A 21992-nucleotide genomic window follows, 5' to 3' on the forward strand; every position below is an offset into this window, starting at 1 on the left:
TCCAAAGTTCATGTGGGAAATAAATCGATCATCCAGTGTTTGGGATGTAATCCTTTTCCTGGAAAACTGGCGTGGCCAATTCCACATGGAATCATCTCAAATCTGGTATTGGCATAGGGGACACCGCTGTTGCAGGAGAGCTGCAGTCTGTTTCTAGTCTCCTTGGAGTCACACCCGCTGGGTCTGCAACCCGACTCTGCCACCTCCCAACTCTGTGATTTCTGGCAAATTAAGGAACGTCTTGTGACCTCACCTCCTCAGTGAGATGAGGGTGATACCTACCGGAAAGGTTCAAACGCCTATTGAAAGATTTAAATGGGGTCACGCATGTGTTGAATTCCTGCACGCGAAACTCTTCCAGGCTTTTTGAGGCTGGTGAAACTTGAATCTTTCTATTAACAACGGTGTCAAAGTTTTTATTAAGGTGTGTGTCTGTCCGTTCAGCAGAGGACGCCTGCACTGGGATTCTGGAGTCTGACTCCTTGGACTGCCCTTAGGTCTGGCATTGGGATTTAAGAGACCGTTAAAAAAAAAAAAAAAAAGCACTGACTTTCTCCTTGGCCTTACTTTTTCCGGTTTCTCAGCAGTCCACACAGTGGCCACAAAAGACCTGGCAAGCTGAGGTGGTGTGCCTTGTCGTGTGTGTGTGTGTGAGGGTTTTCCGGCAGCCGGGGGCTCGGCACAGTCTCCCCGGAGCAGCCCGAGATCTGCGTGCCGGGAGAACTGCTAGCCTCGGGGCGCCCCAACTTCCAGCCCCGGGAGCGCCCCAACCCCGGAGGCCGGCGGGGGGAGGGGAGCCCGCTGCGGCGTCGGGGACAGAGCGACGGTCCCCGGGTCAGGTCCGACTGTCTCCCGCCGCCCCCGGAGGCAGAGGCCGGGCGAGCCCCGCGGCGAGGAGGGACGCGCGCCCGGGGCCCGGAGGAGCCGGCTGACGTCACCGCCAGGACGACACGCTTTTTCATTAATGAAACGGGCCGGCGCGGGCGCATGCGCGGCAGGCCCCCTCTCCCCTCGCTTCCCCCTCCCCTCTCCCAGCCGCGCTCCGGCTCCAGCTCGCTGGCTCTCCCTCGCTCCGGGCCGTGGAAAGGATCCCACTTCCGGTGGGGTGTCATGGCGGCGTCTCGGGCTGCGATGGCTGTGGGGAGACGGCGCTAGTGGGGAGAGCGATCCAGAGGCCCCCTCCCCTCCCCGGGTCCCCCTCCCCGCCCCTCCCCCGGCCTCCGCGCCAACGCCCCCTTCCCCTCTCCCCCCCCCGCTCGGCGCAGGCCCCCCATCCCCACCCCCGTGGGAACGCTCGGAGCCTGCCCTCCGCAGACCCTCTCCCCGGCTCTTCCCTCACCTCAGCCCCCGCTCCCCGCCCTCTTCCCGGCTCCGGGCGCCGGCCGACCCGTCCCTCCGCCGTCCCCCGGCCGCGGGGAGGACATGGCCGCGCACAGGCCGGTGGAATGGGTCCAGGCCGTGGTCAGCCGCTTCGACGAGCAGGTAACGGGCCCGTGGCGAGCGGGAGGTGGGAACGGGATGGGGGTGGGGACGGAGTGGGTGAGGGGAGGAGGGCGCCGCCGCCTCCCCCGCGGCCGCCTCGGGCTCGGGAGGGAAGGAGGGGGACAAGTGGGGGTGGCCTAGGGGAGGCGCGGGGCCGAGGGACGGCTGGGCGCTCGGACGCCCCTTCCCTCCCAAGCCGGGAGTCGGGCCTGCTCCTTGACCGACCCTCCTTCCGCTTTATCCCAGTCCATCCTGGCTAATAGGGATGAGTGACCTGGGGCTCTCCATCTGGATTTCATCATGACCCCCCTTACTTTTTTTTTTTTTTTTGAACCTTGGTGGGTACCATTTAGGGGTTTCTTCTTCTCTCACTGGTCTCCTCACTGGGGGTGAGTAACTGCAGGCACCCCAACGCCCGTCCCGTGTACCCCGATAGCAGAACGGTAACGTCCCGCCCCTCCCCCAGTGTCTTCAGCTTCCTCTCTCGGAGGGGGAAGAGTGGAAGAAAGCAGGGAAAGCACAGGTTTTCTTACTTTCTGCTCCGTCGTCTCCGCCTGTCTTTAGAGGTCCGACTTCACACACACACTCACACACTCACACTCACACACTCACACTCTGCCCGGTTTTCTTGATGCCCCACTCGGGCGTCCCCTCACATCTGACGTGACAAGACTGGCTTTACATTGCTATTTGCCGTGGACACCATGGCTCTTGTTCCCTTCTGCTTCTGAAATGTTTTTCCCGTTTTTCCTTCCTTGATCATTGCCATTTCTCCCTTTATTTTTTGCCAGCGGTCTGAGAATGCGAATGCTGCCTTCTTGAGGGAGCTTCTTGGGGAGTCAGGGAAGTGGGAGGAGAGTGGGAAAGTGGGAAACTGCATCTGAGCCACTGACAACCGGGGGCAAAGACAGCTGGGATGTGCTCCTGGAGCCGGATAATTCTGCTAGCGTTTTGTTATTGTTTTTAACTCTCACCTCTTGGTTGACAGAACTTTCATTGAGAATATTTGGGATGGAAAAAAAAAAGTTTCATCGCTTGGGGAGGTGCCATTTTATTACCATAGCTTTACACAGTAAATCCTAGGGCTAAGCAGAATGAATGCGCACGGAGCCTTTTGTCAATGGGAATTAGCTTAACTTTGTGTGGCTGTAGGTAATTGGGGATGGGTTAAAGGGATGCTTTTTTGTTTTTGCAGCTGCAAGTCTACTGCGGGCTTCCTGCGATGAGGGAACTGTTTAAGATTTTAGTACATGTGCTGCCGAAGCGAGCACGGAGCTGTTTAAGATTGACTTAATCTTTTTTGTTTACTGGATATAATTATAAAACTGGTTATGGGTGCTGAATGGAGGGGGAAGGAGGGCTCCACTTTCATTTGATCCATAAACATTTCCTTACAGAACGCATAGTGTTTCTGACCTACCTAAAAGATATTTGGGAATAGGCAGAGGAATTGAAAAGAAATTTGAGAAGAAACTACATAGATAAAATAGAATTATGAAGCTGTCAGACTTGAAGGAGTCGTTTCATCCATCCTTCTGCTTCCAGACCAAAAAGCATGTAAACCACTGCACTACTGATTTATTTGAGGAAGCAAAATGTTACCGCATATATTGGATATTATTGATAGAGCATTACATTTAAAACTTAATAGAAAAGACTTTCCCTGTGTAATTTTTAAAAAGACACACAGAAGAACTCCAAAACTGAACCTTGTAGACAGCATAATCTGGATGCAGGAAATTGAAGGGTTCACACCACACTTGTTCCCCAGTTTTTTTGATTAAATTTCCCCCCCCCCCCCGTTTTTAAACTTTAACCTGTTGATTTCTAGGCTTACATGCCACATATGAAAAATATAGTTTTCTAAATTTTAAAAGAGGAGTGATTTTGATTGTATGGCCAGTAATGTAAAAAAAAATGTTTCCTTCTTTTTGTCCCCAGTGTTAAAAGACCTTAGGCTTTGTTGTTTGCTTTGTTATGAATATTGTGGAATCAAACTCACCACCATCTGTTAAAAATTAAGGACATAAGAGTTTTAAACAGAAGCATTCTTTATATATTCCTTATGTTGTAATTAAGGGAAAGATACATAGGACAAATTATTCCTCATATTTTTCTCTTACAAGGTTAAAGTCCACTGACTTTGAGATGCAAAAGTATAAGGGTTTTTAGTGTTTAACATAAGGTATTTATATACATTAATTTACTATAGAAGTAATAAATGTTTAATTCAAATTGGAGTTTACCTTGAGGTGGGAAAGTGAGAAAACTGAGGCACAGAAGGGCTAAATGACTTTCCAAGGTCGTATAGCATACCTAATAACAAGAGCCTCAATATGAATGCTGGAAAATCAGGGATGTTTTTACTAATAAGTATCTCATAGGATTAAAAAAATCCATTAAGTATAGTTAGGAAGGAAGAGTTTACATTTTTCTTGATGGGAGGATAAAGTCCTGTATGTAATGAGTTATTTGTGTTAGAGTGTTAAACTGTTTCAACTATTTCTAAAAATTTTAAATTTTGCATACATTGTCCATACTTTGTTTCAATGGGTCCAGAGGGAGTCAAGCTGCTTCTTTTTATTGCAGAGAAGATACATAGTATGTGGAGCCAGAGAGTATGTGCATATCAAAAGATGGCAACTCTGTTTATGGTTGAATGAATGTTTTGGTTGAACTTGTAACATTTGTGGTGATTAAAGCAGAAATGCATCACTAGCCACTGCTGATTACATATTGTACTCTGATGGGTTATTGCTCAGTAACTTGGTGCAGCAGACCCAGTAAAAGAAGTGGTAGTGTTCCATCTTGACATTTTGAGCTCAAGACATTTTTGTCTACTTGTTTCCAAGTGGGTAAAATAAAATTCCTGTAACCTGCTGGGACTGCACATAAACCTGATATTTATGGGCTAAATTGAATGATTCTTAGGAATTTTAAAAATTACCACCTTGATTAGGGAGATGGCAGTTGCAAAGGTAGATGACAGAAAGCTGAATGTATCAGTGAATATCTTCTGCTTCTATGTAACCTACTTTTATGGTGCTCAACAGTAAGTTTTTAAATTGAAATTGGCAAATTTTAGGTGTGTAGCTTTCAATTGTGGTTCATTAGCCAGGTAATTAACCAATTAGAGAGGACCTTCTTACATGCCCCACCTAGTTTCTGTAGGACTTTATTTCTAAAAGGGAATAAAGGAAAACTGGTTATTTGAAAAAAATTTTTTCTTCTTAAGAAATTGAACAGAAAGTATTCTCAAATGATTTGTTGCAAATATTTTCATTTAATCACTTACATTTTCCATATCTGGTCAAATAAAAATAGTATATTAAAAGCCCTCAAAGCATAACATTTTAAAGAACATATTAGAGAATAAACTCTGATTTTTGATTTGTAATAATAGCATACTGGTTGTAAATTGAATGCTAATCAGATGTTCTTTCAATATGTGGTGTAAAATCCACAGTATAAAATGATTGGCAAGTTTCTTTGGAGTTACATGCTACATGTTAATTGGCCAAACAGATTTGTAAAACTTTGAAGCTGTTTTGGATTTAAAAAAAAAAAAAGGTATCTCCTAGCCTTGCTCTTAAAACCTGGTCTGCCATTTTTATAAGGCTTTATTTATAAGTAGTTGAAAATGAATACTTTTTTGGCAGATGGTATTATATGGTGAGAAAAATGCTTATTCTTTATCCTGGAACTTATCTTAACCAAAAAAAAAAAAAAAAGAAAGAAAGAAAATTCTTCCAACTGGTGCTCTGTGCTCCCTCACTCCTCCACCTTATCTAGCATCTAATTTAGTCTTTATGTGATCTCCTTCCTCTTCACCTTCACAGTTACTAAGATTTCTTTTGTCTTACACATTTGCTTGGTCCTATAGCTTTCTCTCTATGGACTAATCTTCCTTTTGTTGCCTGATACCTGCTGCCTCTAACGTTTATCCACCCATTTCTCTATAACTCCGAAAATGACTTTCTGCCTCAGCTTTCTTTCTGGATTGCTGCTTTCTTGAAAGTGATTCCTTCTGGCAAAACAGTGGGTTTTGCTCAACTGTAATGTCACTGTGGTGGTCCATTCCCCTGGAAACCAGTTTCCGCTAATTCCCAAGACAACGTTGTCTTGTATGTACGCTTGCAGGTCTTTATATATTCATGTTCTCATTGACCCTTGGACAAATGTGCTTTCTCTAGTGTACTATGTTGCCCATCGCTGAACTGGGGTTCCCACACGGGAGTCGGAGTTTTGCTCTGCTCTTTCCCACACTGCCTTTATGCTAGCTAGCCATTAGACCTCTATGGATCCTAGATTTCCTCATCTGTTGTGAGAATTGACTAGAAAATCTCTAAGGTTCTCTTTCTAGTTTAAATATTCGATGATTTTAATATTTTAACAGCATCTCCATGTGCCACAGCAGTCTCGTGGGAGCTGACCCCACTTAATTTACCAAACTGTTTCTCGTTATGCCTCATCACGCACCTGTATTCCAGGCAGGTTGGCTCAGTCTCGTCTGTATGTTTCATGCTTATTCCTGCGTCTCAGCCTTTGTTGATGCAGGCCCCTGAATGCTTTCATTCCCCCTTTGTGCTTTTCTAACTCCTGTCCATTCTTCAATGTGCAGGTCAAGCTTCATTTTTTTTCCTGTGAAGAGTTTTTTAGACTAAACTCATTGCAATTTCACTTCTCAGTGTGCTTGTTACCTGGGGTTCTGCAGAACCACCCTGTAAGGTTTCTCCCCTCTGGAGGGTTGGCTGAACACAGCTTAGCATTGTTTTCTTTTATCTTTTTATCCAAAAGAGTGTCAACTTTCTGAAAAGCAAGAAGCCTCTGTTAGAATTCGCTTGTACTCACCCCAGTGCCAGCACCCCTATGAGCCTACACTGTGTCACTGATGGGACGTTTCTCATAGGAGTCTTAGTGGAAAGGTAGACTGGCTAAAAGAAGGGGTAATTTTGGCTTTGTTATAAATGTAAGTAATCAAATTTTAATTTAGTTTTTATGTTAACCTAGGTCTTATAAGTTAAGTGATATTTTAACTAGGAATAGTTTTTTTTTTTTTTAAAGAGCACTTTAAGGAAGAACTTGTATATGTTTATATTTTCTTCCACTGAGCTTATATATGTGTGTGTTTATATATATATAAATATAAACATGTTTATATTTATATATAAAAATATATATTTTAAAATAAAATATATGTTTAAAACAATTTTTTTTTAATTGGGGAACAGTGTTTTTCTCCAGGGTCCATCAGATCCAAGTCGTTGTCCTTCAACTGGCAACCTTATTGTTAAGAGCCTGCGCCCTACCCAACTGAGCCATCCTCCCGCCCCTCCGGCAGGCAGCTCGTTGTCCTTAATCTAGTTGTGGAGGGCGCAGCTCACTGGCCCATGTGGGAATCGAACCGGCAACCCTGTTGTTCAGAGCTTGCGCTCTAACCAACTGAGCCATCAGACCGCCCCAGAGCTAATATATTTTTTGAATCAAGTTTCAGATTTGATTATCTGTCTTTGTGATCTTGGATTTGTTACTTTTGTGGCAAGTCTCTCCATAAGGAATTTTTATTTGGCCATGGTCTGACAGGATAATGTGAAACACTTTGAAAAGTTTAAAATTATTCAAGTATAAGAATTATACTTTTTTTTTTTTTTTTTACAGTTTACTGGTTATTGTTTTTTCAATAAATAAGGGAGATTGACTAGTCTTTGGATATTCCCGCTATATGTACCTTGGCTGGTATATATCTTATGTTAGCATTCCCTGACAAATACTTAGCGTACTGAGAGCATCCTTTTGTAGCATATCATGGATGTCCATAATAGAATTTTCTTGTTTTATCATCTGATTTGTGGCATGTGTTGTAAAAGGCTCTTCAAATTTGGGAATTGTAATAGAAAAAATGTTATAAGGTGTTCTGTGAATTGGGCCAGCAATATTGTTACATTTGATTTTAAATATTACTGTGCTTTTTATTTGACTTAAAAAAATTTTAATTATTTATTTTTTGGGTTACAGCTGACATTCAATATTATTTTATATTAGTTTCAGGTATACGGCATAGTGGTTAGACATTTATCTAATTTATGCAGTGATCCCCTGATTAGTTTGGTACCCACGTGGCATTCTACATAGTTGTAACACTGTTGACTATATTCCCTATACTGTATTTTACATCCCCATGACTATTTCGTAACTACCAATTTGTACTTCTTAATTCCTTCACCTTTTTCGCCCAGCCCCCAAATCCCCTGCCCTCTTGGCAACCATCAGTAGTTCTCTGTATCTATGAGTCTGTTTCTTTGTTCGTTTATTTTGTTTTTTATAGATTCCACACATAAGTGAGATCATATGGTATTTGTCTTTCTCAGTCTGACTTACTTCACTTAGGATAATACCCTCTAGGTCCATCCATGTTGGCAAAAATGGTAAGATTTCATTCTTTTTTTATGGCTGAGTAATACTCCAGTGTGTACATGTACCACATCTTCTTTATCAAATCGTCAATTGTGGGCACTTAGGTTGCTTCCATATCTTGGCTATTGTATTTATTTGACTTTATGACCAATAGGAAATTAGATTCTAAACTCTCCTCCTCCTCCTCCTCCTCCTCTTTTTTTTTTTTTTTTTGATTGTGTTTAGCATGGAGAATTTTGTCCTTAAAGAAAGGTTAGTGATATATTATAAAACAGTAGCTAAAATGCTTATATTTTTCATCTTTGTTCTTTACTCAGCCTGCTATGGGGCATTTCTGTTTTAGCTTTCAAATCTGGTGTTATGGGGAGATTATTGTTGCATTATAACATGCTTTTAAGGGTGGGCATGTATTAATTAAAAACGTGTATTTTGCACATGTGTTCTTTAGGCCTCAGTCTGTTTTTCCCTGGGAGTGTGTGTGTGTGTGTGTGTGTAGACAAGGGGCAGGAGGTAGAGGAAGGCTCATTTTTAAAAGGAAGTTAGATTGTTGTATAGAAGTAGAAGGGGAGGTTTGTGGTCAGTTTAAACTGTTAAAAGGCTTGGAATCAATACTGAAGTAGAATATAGGCATCTTAAGCTCTTTCTTTGCGGAGGCTTGACTTGTATTTATAAAAGCATTGACTATTTCACCTGACATCTTTTAGAGTAACCCATTTTCTTGGAGGTGGAGAGGGAACGATGAGGCAACGTTTGTTTTGACCTTGAAGAATAGGAAAGGTCTTTTACATTTTAGTGACTGTGAATTAAGTTTTCAGTAATTTGAACACATCTCTATCCTACTATGTGGTAGAGCTTTCAGTAAACAGCACTCTCAGAGGTAGTGCTGAAGAAAGTTTTAACATTGAGAATATAAATACCTGGAATTGATAGTGCCCCTATAGGTGAGCTATAGAGATATAGAAATATATCTCTATAGGTGACTGCATATATGAGCACTTTACATATTACATGCCTGTGATAGATAGTTGTATTCTTTGGTTCTCTGAGAGTGACTTTTGAGCCAATCACTATATGTATCATCCAAGGAGCTTGTGTTGAGACAGGAAAGCCCCAAGCTACTAGGGAATCCCATCCAATTATAATGAAGAATTGGAATTATCCTTTAAAACTTTACATATTTTTACTATAAATGGTACTAATTACTTTGCAATAGCATAACTTGCGGTGCAAACTTCCAGATTGCATATTTTCCTTAAACCACAGCCTGGCAGTCCTTTGGTTTGGCTTAGGGTTGCCACTATAGTCTACAAGCTGTTGCCTGCCCCTATTCATATTTTATAGCTTTGAGGGTCTTATCCTATTGAATTTCAGAGAACTTAAACTTTTCCTGATGAAATCTTTCCCCTCTCCACTTCATATCCCCCAAGAAGGGTGGTGTATCTAGTGCAAGAGGCATAGAGTTAATTTAGGACAGAGCAGGACTTGTAGAAATTTACTTTAAAGGACTTTTATTTAATTTATGATTAATCATAGTTTTATACCCAGATAATGACCTGGTGGGTAATTTTGGCTCATAACAATCTCAAGTGACCTCTTTCTCTTAAATCATTGACAGCTTTCCTTGGGTCATCTTCATAGTATTATAGCTTGGGCATGAGAAAACGACTCTTAACCACCTCAAATTTGTGATGGCAGTATATTATATAGTAGTAAGAAAAAGAGCTTTTGATTGTACAGTGTGGCCTTGGGCAAGTCATTTAACCTCTCTGAACTTGTTTCCTATGTTATCATCTGTAAAATGGGGATAATTCCTCTCCTACTCCCATTGTGGGCTTGTTTAATGTCTTAGGTGTGAAACTTTTACATGAAAGGAAGCTGTACAGAGTTACAAAAATGTATTACCATAATTATCATCCTGTGTAGTATTTTTTAAAATCCACTCTTTGTAGTTTGGTGCTTATTATTATTTTTACTCTGCATGAGAAAAAATAAAACTAGAGAGGCAAAATAACTTGTTCACAATCATATGTAATTAATTGAGTTTAGAGTGTGGGTGTCATAATTCTTAGAACAGAAACTTTTCAATAAACAGAGCTTTACAAAAAAGATCTAAGTTTCCTAAACAGATAGCACAAATATGTAAAGTGAAGAATGTATTATTGATTCTTCACTCAAAGATGACATGTTGCATTTTTTACCTTTTATGTTTATATAAGAGTATCTAGAAATCTTTTTTGATCGGTCATGTATTAGAAATAGACATGAGTTTTAAACATTATATTCTTGATCTCATTATATCATTTTTCTTTGCACCTTATCAAAGTTTCTCTGGTTAGGAGTTGTAACATTGTTCCCCTTTTATTTAGTTTTATAACATTGCGTTTTATTCACTGTAGACTTTTAGTGAAGAGAGCCGAATTGTGAAAGTGAGAGAATAAAATTTGTGAGCATACCAATAGGAATGTACAATTATAAATATGAGATTATGTATTTGTTTTATTCTTTTATCTTGGCGTTTCACAATCCTGTTTTTGTAAAGTTGGTTTTCATACTCTAAGAACATTCCACTTAGGATTTGATTAAATGTGAGGCAACCTTTTAAATTTTGGTAGTATTTGAGTGCTTTGTCCTATTGGATTTCTAGGTACTTCTGGTTTTCTTTTTTACTTGTTATATCTACTTTTTCAGTGCCTCTCTACAACTACTCCCCTCACCCCCCCCCCCCCCACACACACACAACTCTCAAATCATTCATTTTGTCTTTTGGAGTATCTTTCCAACTCTTCTATCTATACCAGTGCCTTTTACTTCTGCCCCAGCTCAGGGCTGGGAAAAAAAAAGTTTTGTCTTTATGCTCTAGGCAGATCTTCCTTTTGGGTAATGAACTGAGGATGGGGGAGAAGCTCTTGTATTTCCTGTTATGTTTCAGTTTCTGGCCTCCAATAACTGAATTTGCAGTCGGGAATGGGAGAGACGGGATTTTGTTTCAGTCAGATGTTGGTAACAAAGATGAAGACCTGAGCTCTGGTTTCTGCCCTGATACGAACTACCTTTGCGATGTTATGTAAATCTCCTAAATTTTGAGCTGTTTCATTATCTACAAAACAGGAGAAATATGACCAGACAGCTCAAAACTTTTATAATTCTTAAAATGGATTGATTGTTGTTTATTTTTTTTAGGAAAAAATAATTCTAGTCACTAACTGATAGTCATAAATCCTTAGTTAGAAGGAATTTGAGATTATTTAAATCCACTTCTGCAACAGTCCTGCCAGATGACTGTCCAACCTCTACTGGGACATTTATTTAAAAAAAAACACAAAACAGTGGTAATTCATGTTTATGGTAGAAATATGAAAATGAGCAAAATCTCAAAAAATAAATAAAAGTCACTTATAATACCAAGACTCAGAGATAACCACAGTTAAAATTTTGGTGTATGTAATTAGGTGTGCTGATTCTGAAATCAGACCACCTGGGTTTGAATTCTCAGGCTCAGGTTCTACCAGTGCTTACTAGACTTTGGCTGAGATACTTCTTCAAGCTTCAGTTTCTCCACTTGTAAAATAGGGTCAATAATACTAGTGCAAACTTCACAGAGGTGGTTTTGAACTTTAAATGCAGAGGTGGTTGTGAGATTTAAATTAGGAAATAGATGTAAAACGTGGCACAGTTTCTGGCACATGGAAGGAGCTCAATAAATGTTAGCTACTCTTACTACTGTTATATTGTTGGAATTGAATGGCATACATTGTTTTAGAATCTGCTATTTTAGCATAACAATGAAATGTGAAGATTTGCCCATGATTACATTTTCTTTCACATTATTTAAGAGTTTTAAGGGATTAGATATATTTTTACTTTTCCTTAATATTTAAAAAAATAAAATTTGAATATACTGAACATATATTTTTATAATCAGAAAAAACAATCATTAACAAAGTAAATAAATGTTACTTTATGAAATGTGACTAGGATGTATTGATGTAAGAAATTATAAGTTTGGAGCTGCTGGATTGCTCAGTTGGTTAGAGCATGAGCTCTGAACAACAAGGTTGCCGGTTCATTTCCCACATGGGCCAGTGAGCTGTGCCCTCCACAACTAGATTGAAGACAATGAGTTGCTGCTGAGCTTCCAGAGGGGCAGCTGGATGGCTCAGTTGGTTAGAGCGCTTGATCTCTCAACAACAAGGTTGCCAGTTCAATTCCCGCATGGGATGGTGGGCTGCACCCCCTGAAACTAAAGATTGAAAATGGCGACTGGACTTGGAGCTAAACTGTGCCCTTCACAACTAGATTGAAGGACAATGACTTGGAGCTGATGGGTCCTGGAGAAACACACTGTTCCCCAATATTCCCCAATTTAAAAAAAAAAAGATAATTTCAATTTCTAGCAGTGTAAGGTTAACATAAGAGTAGGATCTGTATGAGATGAGTATAAGGTGATTAAAGTACAAGAGCTTGTTAAGGTGCCTTCTGCTGTCTAGGGGAGAGAGGACGGGGACATGCTCACAAGAGCAGTCTCTGACAGGTCTATTGATTTTAGAGTTTTCGAGGGTGATTGTATGGTTGTGCGACACAAATTTAACCAGTTCCATTGGGTTAAATCCTTGTTTTTCTTGTCTGTTATAAATAATACTATGGTACATAATCTATTTTGCTCTCAGGATGACCAGGAACACTGCATCTCATTCAATTAGTAGAATTGTAGTTGTTAGAAACTTTTCCCTTAAATTGAGTCTCATTCATCTTATTAGATCAGTAAACATTTAAGTGTCTACAATTTGTAGTAGATGCTGAATGAGCCTTGTGGTAAATGTTGGGGAAATAAAGACAGCACATGGTTCTTGGTCTCAAGGAACCTGAAGTCTAGTAAGGGAGAAGGACAATATGAGTACAGATATATAGAGCACAATGGGAGTATGTAAGAGGAGCGCTGAATTTAGACTGGGCAGTCAGGGAGAGCTTGTGAGAGAAAGTGAAGCCTGAACTAAGTTGTGAATCTTATAGGGTCTTGTATGCCAAACGGAAATGTTTAAACTCTCTTTTGAAGGCTTTGGGCAAATATAATTTCATTTAATGGTTTATCCTTTAGTGGGAGAGGTTGAAGAATATAATAAAGGGAAATGATGGTATGAGATGTCATAGGAGGTAGAATAAGATAGGGATCTAAATTCAGGTGGCGGAATTAGAGACTGAGATGGTAGAGAAGGAAAGAATGGGTTTGATTGATAACAGCTGTTGGGGTAAATGAGCGAGAGAGCAGGCAGTTTAATGACACTAGCATTGTTGGGCAGTATTAAGATCACAACTGAATTTGGAGACCATGTCTTTGTCATGGTCACAGCCACTAGAGTTGAGGAGATCAAGACAAGTTGAAGAGCAGATGTTGGATAGGTAGTCCACCTTGACATTGGAGTCACCTAAGGTTGGGGTTGCCAGATTTAGCAAATAGAAATATAAGATGCCCTGTTAAACATGAATTTCAGACAGACAACGAATACATATTTAATGTAAGCGTTTCCCAAATATTGCATGGAATATATTTATACTAAAAAAAAGATATGTGTATTTGAAATTCAAATTTCATTGGAAGTCCTGTATTTTATCAGGCAACACCTAAGTGATACCCAGGTGGTCGGGGATGTGAAGTAGAGAAGAGAAACTGAGCAAGGAGCCCAATTATTTTGATGATGCAGGAAATATCTAGAAAATTGATAGGTGACTGTGACAGGTTTGTTGTAAGTAGTACATGAGTCATGAGCCTTAAGAAACAGTGGGAAGAGTCGAAAAGTAGAATATGGCCTCCTCAAGGTCTTAGTTCTGTTTCTAACTCTGTCCCTGGTTCCTATTTCTGTCCTCTATAACTCCTCAGAGTAAGTTTGTCCCTTTACTTAATAATATTTGAAAACAAATCTTAAATTCTCCCTAGATTTTTTTTCCCCAGAAAAATATACATTCAATTATTTCTTATAGGACATATTTTCAAGACATCTCAGCATTCTAGTGCTCAGTAGTCAGGCATGCCATTTTTCATCCTTTCTCTCAATATTTTTGTATTTGAAGGTTTATGTAAGACTTAAAAAAATGCCTTAAAAAATGCTGACCTTCAGGTACACTATATTTTTGGTAGTCATCTGATTACCAGAACAGTAAACCTATCAAAGAATGTTAATTGGTTAATTGCTGTCTGTGTGCATGTCTGTTTTGTTTTGTTTTTTAATGTTTTAGTATGAAAAATTTCAACCATACAAAAAGTAGAGAGATGATTGCAAATAAATTCCCATGTACCCATGACCAGGCTTCTGCTCAGTTTTATGTGATCCATGCTCTGAACCATTCCCTGCTCAGCATCTCTCCATTATTTTGAAGCAATCCCAGTCTCATCATTTCAGCATGACTTATTCTCAACTCATGCTGACTTTAAGAGCTGTGTGATATGAAAACTGTACTCAGTTAGGAATCAGAAGACTTGAGTTTGAGTTCTAATTTGCTACTGAAGAATGAGTTAAGCTGGGCAAGTCAAGCTATTCTGAGACCTAGATTCCTAATATTTTGAAAAGTGCATATGTGGGTTGGGAGGGGACGTAATATTACCTGCCCTTTTTCACAGGGCCCTGTGTAAATCAAAGATATGAGGTAATATATGTGAAAGTATGTTTGTAACTTCTAAGCTTAAAGCAAAAGCATTTTACACAGGTCAGATTTCGTTATTGTTAGTAGATGTTCCTTGTATACGTGCTTATAAGTCATCTGCATAATCAGTCTTAAAATTATCTGGATGTTGACATCAAATGAAGTCCATAGTCCTGGAATCACCTTTTCACCTTTACCCATCCCTGTGTTTTGACAATTGGGGGAACATTTTCCATTCCTATTGTGGCAACTTTCTATTTTTTATGACTTCTCAAAGTTCCCATCCCTGTGTTTTGACAATTGGGGGAACATTTTCCATTCCCATTGTGGCAACTTTCTATTTTTTATGACTTCTCAAAGTTCACTGACAGGTGAGGTCACATTTCTAAAATTTCTTACCACATTTCTAAAATTTCTAAAATTTCTCCTATACCCTTGGATTAATTCATGTAGACTTGAATTCAGATAAAGCTAGTAGGTTGGGTCTTTATGCTTCATCTAAGAGTTCTGATGGCTCTCAGCAATGCTCTTTTTCAAATTTGAAGATCATTTTGTTTTCTGTTAAAAACCATTAGGAGTAAAATTAAACCGAATAATTCTGCTTTTAATCTCCTTTTGGTATTATACCATATACTCTAACTAGTGGTACTAGCCTTTAAGTATTTTAACATTTTATCTTTAAAGTCTAGTTATTCTGAACTTCCAACTATTTTTATACTGTTCTATCAATTTGTCCATTTTGTGTAGCATATGTTCTTTCTTAAATGTCCTTATAAATACTGAGCTCTGGGGAAGGGGAGAGGAGGAACAACTGGTTTAAGCACATTAGTTTCTTTAGAAGTGCCAGCTTTACAAATCACTTAAGACTCTTGTTAAAAGTACAGATTTCCTGACTGCTGAACATCTATGAGTTGTACAGGTATGGACAATGGGTTGAAGTTTTAAAAATCTCCTCAGGTCATTTTGATATAAAGCTGGGTTTGTGAATCACTTCTGTATGATACACAGGGAAACTTTAGTTTCTGTGTAGTATTTAGTAGGTCACAGTACAGTCATCTATACCACTGTGACAAGTAGAAAAAAACTGGATACACTTTTACAGTCATATTTTTAAAAATATTGGAGGACTATAGTAGTAATGAGGACTAGATGAATAAAATTTTGAGATAGAAGAGCCCTTTGTTAGGTGAGAAGCAGATTGCTGACATTTGCTGATTCTGGACACAGACTGAAAGAGAAATGATGAACCAGAGGTGAACTGAGTCTTGCTGAAACTGCAACATAGCTCTGACACAGTACAATTCCTGAATGGATTGAAATGATCAACCTCTCTCATCCCTTTTGCCTAAAAGAGTAAATGGAGAATTCTCTCTGGGAAGACATATTCTGGGGTTTCTGGGGTTCTCTCACTTATAATATCTAGCATATAACGAATCTCTAAAAATTTGAAAAGGTGGAAAACTGACGCATAATCAAGAAGAAAAATAAACTATAGAAGTAGACCCACAGGTAATTGAAATTGACAGGTAGGGACTTTAATATGCTAAAAGAACTATAGGAAATAATTGACAAAATAGATGAAAAGTTGGAGAATTTCTATGTAGAATTGGAATCCATTGAAAGGAATCAAATGGATATTCTAGGAATAAAGAACACAATCAGGTGGCCAGTTAGCTCAGTTGGTTAGAGAATGGTGCTAATAGCACCAAGGTTACTGGTTTGATCCCCACATGGGCCACTGTGAGCTGCACCCTCCTTAAAAAAACAAAAACAAAAACACGGTTGCTTAATTTCATTTATATGTTAATTAGAAAACTTTGGTGCAGGACTCTAGGACCTCATTCCCCCTCATGTACTAATTTTCATTATTTTTTAAAAAAAGGAAAACAGGTCAATTGAATATATACTATTTAAATTCAATGAGAGCAGGGACTATGTTTGTGTTGTTCATTGCTTTACTACCAGGCCTTAGTACAGTTCCTGGCACTTAAAAAGAAAAAAAAAAAAAAAGCAAAAACACACCCCACAACAACAAAACCCACATTATCTGAAATTAATTTTTCATTGGATGGATTTAATAACAGATTATACACAACAAAAGACAAGGTTAAAGAACTTGTAGACAAGTAAACAGAAAACATCTAGTTTGAAGCACAAGAAGATAAAAAAATGGAAAAAGTGTTACAGAACCTAAGACATATGTGGAACCCTAGTAAAAAGTACATGTGTAATTGGAGACTCAAAAGTAGAGAAGAGAGATTAGCATGGAAACAAATATTTGAAGTGATAATGTTAGGACATTTTCTAAAACTGATAAAAGACATTAACTCATAGATTTAAGTAGCTTAGCAAACCCAAAGCAGGATAAATACAAAGAAAAGTATACTTATTCATATTTTAATTGAATTGTTGAAAACTAGAGACAAAAAGAAACTCTAAAAGAACCAGATGGAAAAAAATGATGCATTATTTTCAAGGAACAATAATATAACTGATGTTTGAACACAACTATGGAAACCGGGAAATAATGAAAAGATATTTTTACAGTATTGAAAGAAAAAACTGCTAAGTTAGAATTCTATTTCCAGTAGAAATATCCTTCAGAAATAATACATTTTTAGACAGAAGCTGAGAGACTTAATCACCAGCAGACATGTTCTATAAGAATTACCAAAGGGAAGTTCTTTAGGCAGAAGGGAAATGTCTCAAGTGGAAGGATAAAACTATAGGAAATAATGAAGAGCACCCAATTAGGTATGAGTAAATATACACCCACTAAAAATAATTCCAGGCGTGGCCGGTTAGCTCAGCTGGTTAGAGCGTGGTACTGATAACACCAAGGTTTCCAGTTCAATCCCTGCATGGACCACTGAGCTGTGCCTTCCTTTAAAAAAAAAAAAGAAAAAAGAAAGAATAATTACACAAAAATATTGCTCTCCCCCCACTCTTAGGAACTTTTAAAGAACTTAAGGAATTTTATTTTGTATTATTCTAACATAATAGAGTTTCTACAGTTTTATTAACATAAATTTGCCATACAACAAAAAACTGCACACATTTAAAATGTGCAGTTTGATGAATTTTGATATAATCCTGTGATCATATCACCACAGTCAAGGTAATGCACATATATCACCTACAATAGTTTCCTCCAACCCCCATAATCCATTCTTAACCTCCATCCCATTCCTAGGTAACCACGGAGCTAGTTTGCTTAATGTACATATGCAAATAGTTTTTTCATTCACCTGTTGATAGATATTTGTGTTGTTCCAAGTTTTTAGCTATTACAAATAAAGCTCTCCTACAGATTCATGTATACAGCTTTGTGTGGACATATACTTTCTCTGGAGTAAATACAAAGGAATGGAATGGCTGGGTCATATGGTGGGTATATGTTTAACTGCTTTTTGTTTTTGTTTTCTCAGAGCTTAGGTGCATTTATTCCTGTACAAATCATTACAAAACCAAGTCTGGGGTAGTTACCAGTCTCCGCCCCCGACCCCAATGTGCAATGGCTTGCTGCTGGCCGTCTCCTCCTCCACTGAGCCTTCCCATTCCACAGCCTTTTCCAGGAAGCCCTTCACTCTTCGCTCTGGAAGAGCAGGGGGTAAACCTACCCCACTGAGACCCAGCAATAAAGTGCTTGATGTAGAGTGAGGGGACAGAACCCACGTGACACAGCTCATGGCCCACCCTAGACCTTTCCCACTCCTAGCTGAGGGGAATCCCTTGGACGATTGCAGCAGCTGCAGACAAAGGGCATGTATGAAACTCCAGTTTGGCTGGGCTCCTCCCTTTATAAGTCCTAAAGGCTGCTCCAACAGGTGAAAAGCCTCGCTGCTGGATGGCAGAAAAGGGGGCCTGGCACTTTAAGAATCCATCTAATGGATCTGAGTGGAGGGGCTAAGGAAACAGCTGATGGTTTGTTTTGTTCCTATCAGAGTCCCCCAAACCCTGGGTAGTTTGCACAGAAATAACCCACAAGTTTCAGGAGGAGGTGGGGAAGTGAACACCAGACCCCCAGGTATTTGACTCCCCCCAGCGAAGGGTGGTGGCTGAAGGCATCCAGTCTTAGGGAGAAGAGACCCATGGTGGTCAGTGGGGGAGGTAGGAGAGGGTCTCATACTCCACATTAGAACCTGACACGGGCAGAAAGTTGCCCAGAGAGGGGGCAAGGGCTTTGTCCAAGGCCACGCAGAGTAGAGCTAAGACCCGGATGCTGGCCTCCCACCTCTAGGAGGCCCCCACAACTGCACAGGTGGCCCACCCCCAGCAACCTCTCTTTCTGGCTTTGGGAAGTAAGGGGGCAACACAAAGTTCCCAGCTCCTCTGGACAGGACCCCATTGTCCCAGCCTACAGGGAGTGATTTGGGGTCTATCCTGGGGGTCTGATCCAAATTCTCATCTCCCCAGGGGAGCTGAGAACCTGGGTCTGTGCTTCTCAGGCCTCTGAGTCCTTGCAGAAGCCTCCTGTTTAACTTTTTAAGAAGCTGCCAATCATTGTTTTCCAGAGTGAGGGTACCATTTTACAGCAGTATATGAGAGTTCTAGTTGCTCCACGTCCTTGCCAAGACTTACTTTCCTTTTTAAAAATTTTAATTATTGCAATCCTAGTGGGTGTGAAATGGTATGAGTATATCATCATGGTTTTGATTTGCGTATCCGTAACGATTAATGATATCGAGCATCTTCTCATGTGCTTATCTACCATCTGAATATTTTCTTTGGTATTTTCAAATTTTTGCCCACGTTTTAAAAATTGGGGTTTTTTTTTTTACTGTTAAGTTTTGAGAGTTTATAATATATGCTGAATACAAGTCCTTTATAAGATATGATATGCAAATATTTTCTCCTAGTTTCTGGCTTGTTTTTTGTTCTCAAAGTCTTTTTGAAAGCAGATGTTCTTAATTTTGCCGAACTCCAATTTATCAATTTTTCTTTAAAAAAGTATAATGTTATTGATGGTATATCTAGGAACCCTTTGTCTAACACAGGTTCACAAAGATTTTTTCTCTTGTGTTTTCTTCTAGAAATTTTTATTTAGGTTTTACAACTTAGGTCATCCTTGGTTAATTTTTGTACTTGGTCTGATTCTATGTCTGTTGTCTTATCAATCCATACAGTCATGATTACTGTAGCTTTATAGTAAAATCTGAAATCAGATATTGTAAGTTCTCCAACTTTGTTCTTTCTTAAGATTGTTTTAGCTAGTGTAGATCCTTTGCCTGTCCATGTACCAGTTAGGATCAGTTTTTTCAATTTCTATGAAAAGGCCTATTTTAATAGGGATTGTGTTCAATCTGTAGACCAGTTTTGGGAGGATTGCCTCTTTAACAGGTCTTTTTTGAGATCAATTTCTTGCTTCTGTTAACTAGATGAGAAATTGTAGTTCATCTTTATGACTACTTTTTTCTACTGCCCATTCGATGTTTCCTTTGCTCTCATTCAGGCCCTCAGAGGGTGGGGTAACCCAAAACTTTGTTAATGAAGAATACGGTCCTCAGTGGTCCTGCTTTGTGTGTGTGTATTTTCCGTAACTTCTTCTATTGCACATGTATAGGAGATACTCAGAGAATCCTCAGGGTTCCAGATAGTCCTTCCTGTCCCCTTAGGTAGCAGTAGTCCAGAATCTCCTGGATAATCCAGATGAACGACATCAGCTAGTAGAATGACCCCCTTCTTCGCCTGCTGATTTAGTGCAGTGGTTCTCAACGGAGAGCAGTTTTGCCTCCCAGGGGACATTTGGCAATGTCTAGAGGTATTTTTAATTTACATGACATTCGGGGTGGGCTGGTGCTGTTGGCACCTAGTGGGCAGAGATCAGAGATGCTGCCAAGCATCCTACAATGCACAGGACAGCCCCCAACAGCAAAGAACTAGCCAGCAGTGCTGAGGTTGAGAAATCTTGGTTTAGTGGCACAGAGCCCAGGTGACCATGAAACGGTTTCAACTTTTAATTCAGTGGATCCTGGAGACATCATTCTTTCCTTGGGAACCGAAGCCTCAAAACCAGCAGATATCAAAATTTTGGTGCTGGAATCAAAAATTCTGCTAATGGGGTTTTTAGGTATAATAGTGAGAGAAACCACCTCTACACACCCTTTGATTCTGACACATGTATTCTGGTGATGGAGAGAACAACAGTGTATATTGGTTGTTCACTTAAAGCATGTACTGAGGATTTGGTCTCCAGCTAGCACTGGAACTGAGTCTTCAGCAGGCTGTTCTATTACTCTATAATATTAGACCAGCTCCTTCCAGGTGATAGGGTATATGGTAAGACCATTGAATTCCAAGGTCCATAAGCCCATTCCTGCACTTCTTTTGCTGAGAAATGAGTTCCTTGTTTTATTTTGCTTGAAGGGGGACTATTGGCTCAAATACCTAATTTTACCTTACGTTCTTAAATTCTTGTCTAGGAACTGAAGAGCATTTTCACCTCTAATTTCATTTGCTTATTAGTTTTCAGATTAATTGAAGATTAATGTATTATGTGAAGTGTATATTTTATAATATCAACTGTGGTTTTCTTTCTGATTGACTATAATGAAATCATTTTGATATGGGGAGGGAATGGTTAAAAGTAGACTAGTGGTTTATCTCAACATGAATTCTATAGAAACCTGGAAGCTACATTTCTATTGGCTTTATCCCCTTCATGATGATTCCGAGTTCATGTTGATCTGTATTTGTCCTTTTTTTATGAATGAAATTCTCTTTCATTCAGCCCGATAGTAACAAATGGCCATTAGTACATGACTAAATAGCTCAGGCTTATGGCTTGAACTAAATTGTAAACTAGCACAGTGGCAGGTGCTTGAGCTGTGTTACATGAAAAGCCACTTCCTTCCGTGATGAGTTTAGGGTTGTTTTAAATGTCACGTTACAACTAGCACACAGAATCTTTGCCATTCAAAAACTGTTGTCTCAGCCACAGGAAGGAGGTAAAGCCTGGATTGGAATCTTCACTGACGGCGCTGAATTGACTTCTTCAGTTTGTAATTTATTAAACTTTACAATTTCTGAATTGTGCTAGAATATTTTGTTAATATGTTCTTAAAAATTTGAATCCTGGAAGTAAACATCATAAACATTTAGCTGTGCTTATTTGGACTCTATTATTTGGATGTCTATTTTCATTTTTAACATCAACTGCATTATTTCTTCACGTAACTATGAAAAGGGATGATTCAAAAATTTGACAGTGTTTTTAAAGAAGTGAAAATAAAAAATAAATACAATAAAATAAAAATAAAATAAAATAAATAAAAAATAAAGAAGGAAAATAATTTTCACAATTGAATATCGTTTAAATATTAGCTAAAATGATGACCTAGAGGCAGATTGTCTTGGTAGATAAACAGTACCTTGGTGTTTAAGGGCTGACAAGTCCACTTATTTACTTTTAAATTTTTGAATAATTTAAAACTTACAGAAAAGTTGCAATGACAGTATAA

At 39.3% G+C, this 21992-nt stretch overlaps 1 protein-coding gene across 10 annotated transcripts in view; it reads left to right on the forward strand.

The window, feature by feature from the left end:
• The first annotated feature begins 1073 nt into the window (after positions 1-1073).
• Positions 1074-21992, forward strand: part of NF1 (neurofibromin 1) — a 198798-nt gene continuing 177879 nt past the window's right edge. For all 10 annotated transcript variants that reach the window (XM_081029818.1, XM_081029823.1, XM_081029819.1 and 7 more), the window contains exon 1: positions 1074-1482. In XM_081029818.1, coding sequence (XP_080885944.1) covers positions 1423-1482 — 60 coding nt within the window. In that variant the 5' untranslated portion in view covers positions 1074-1422. The remainder of the gene's footprint in view (positions 1483-21992) is intronic.

The sequence above is a fragment of the Rhinolophus hipposideros genome (genome assembly GCF_964194185.1).
Source record: "Rhinolophus hipposideros genome assembly, chromosome: 20".
Taxonomy (NCBI): Eukaryota; Metazoa; Chordata; class Mammalia; order Chiroptera; family Rhinolophidae; genus Rhinolophus; species Rhinolophus hipposideros.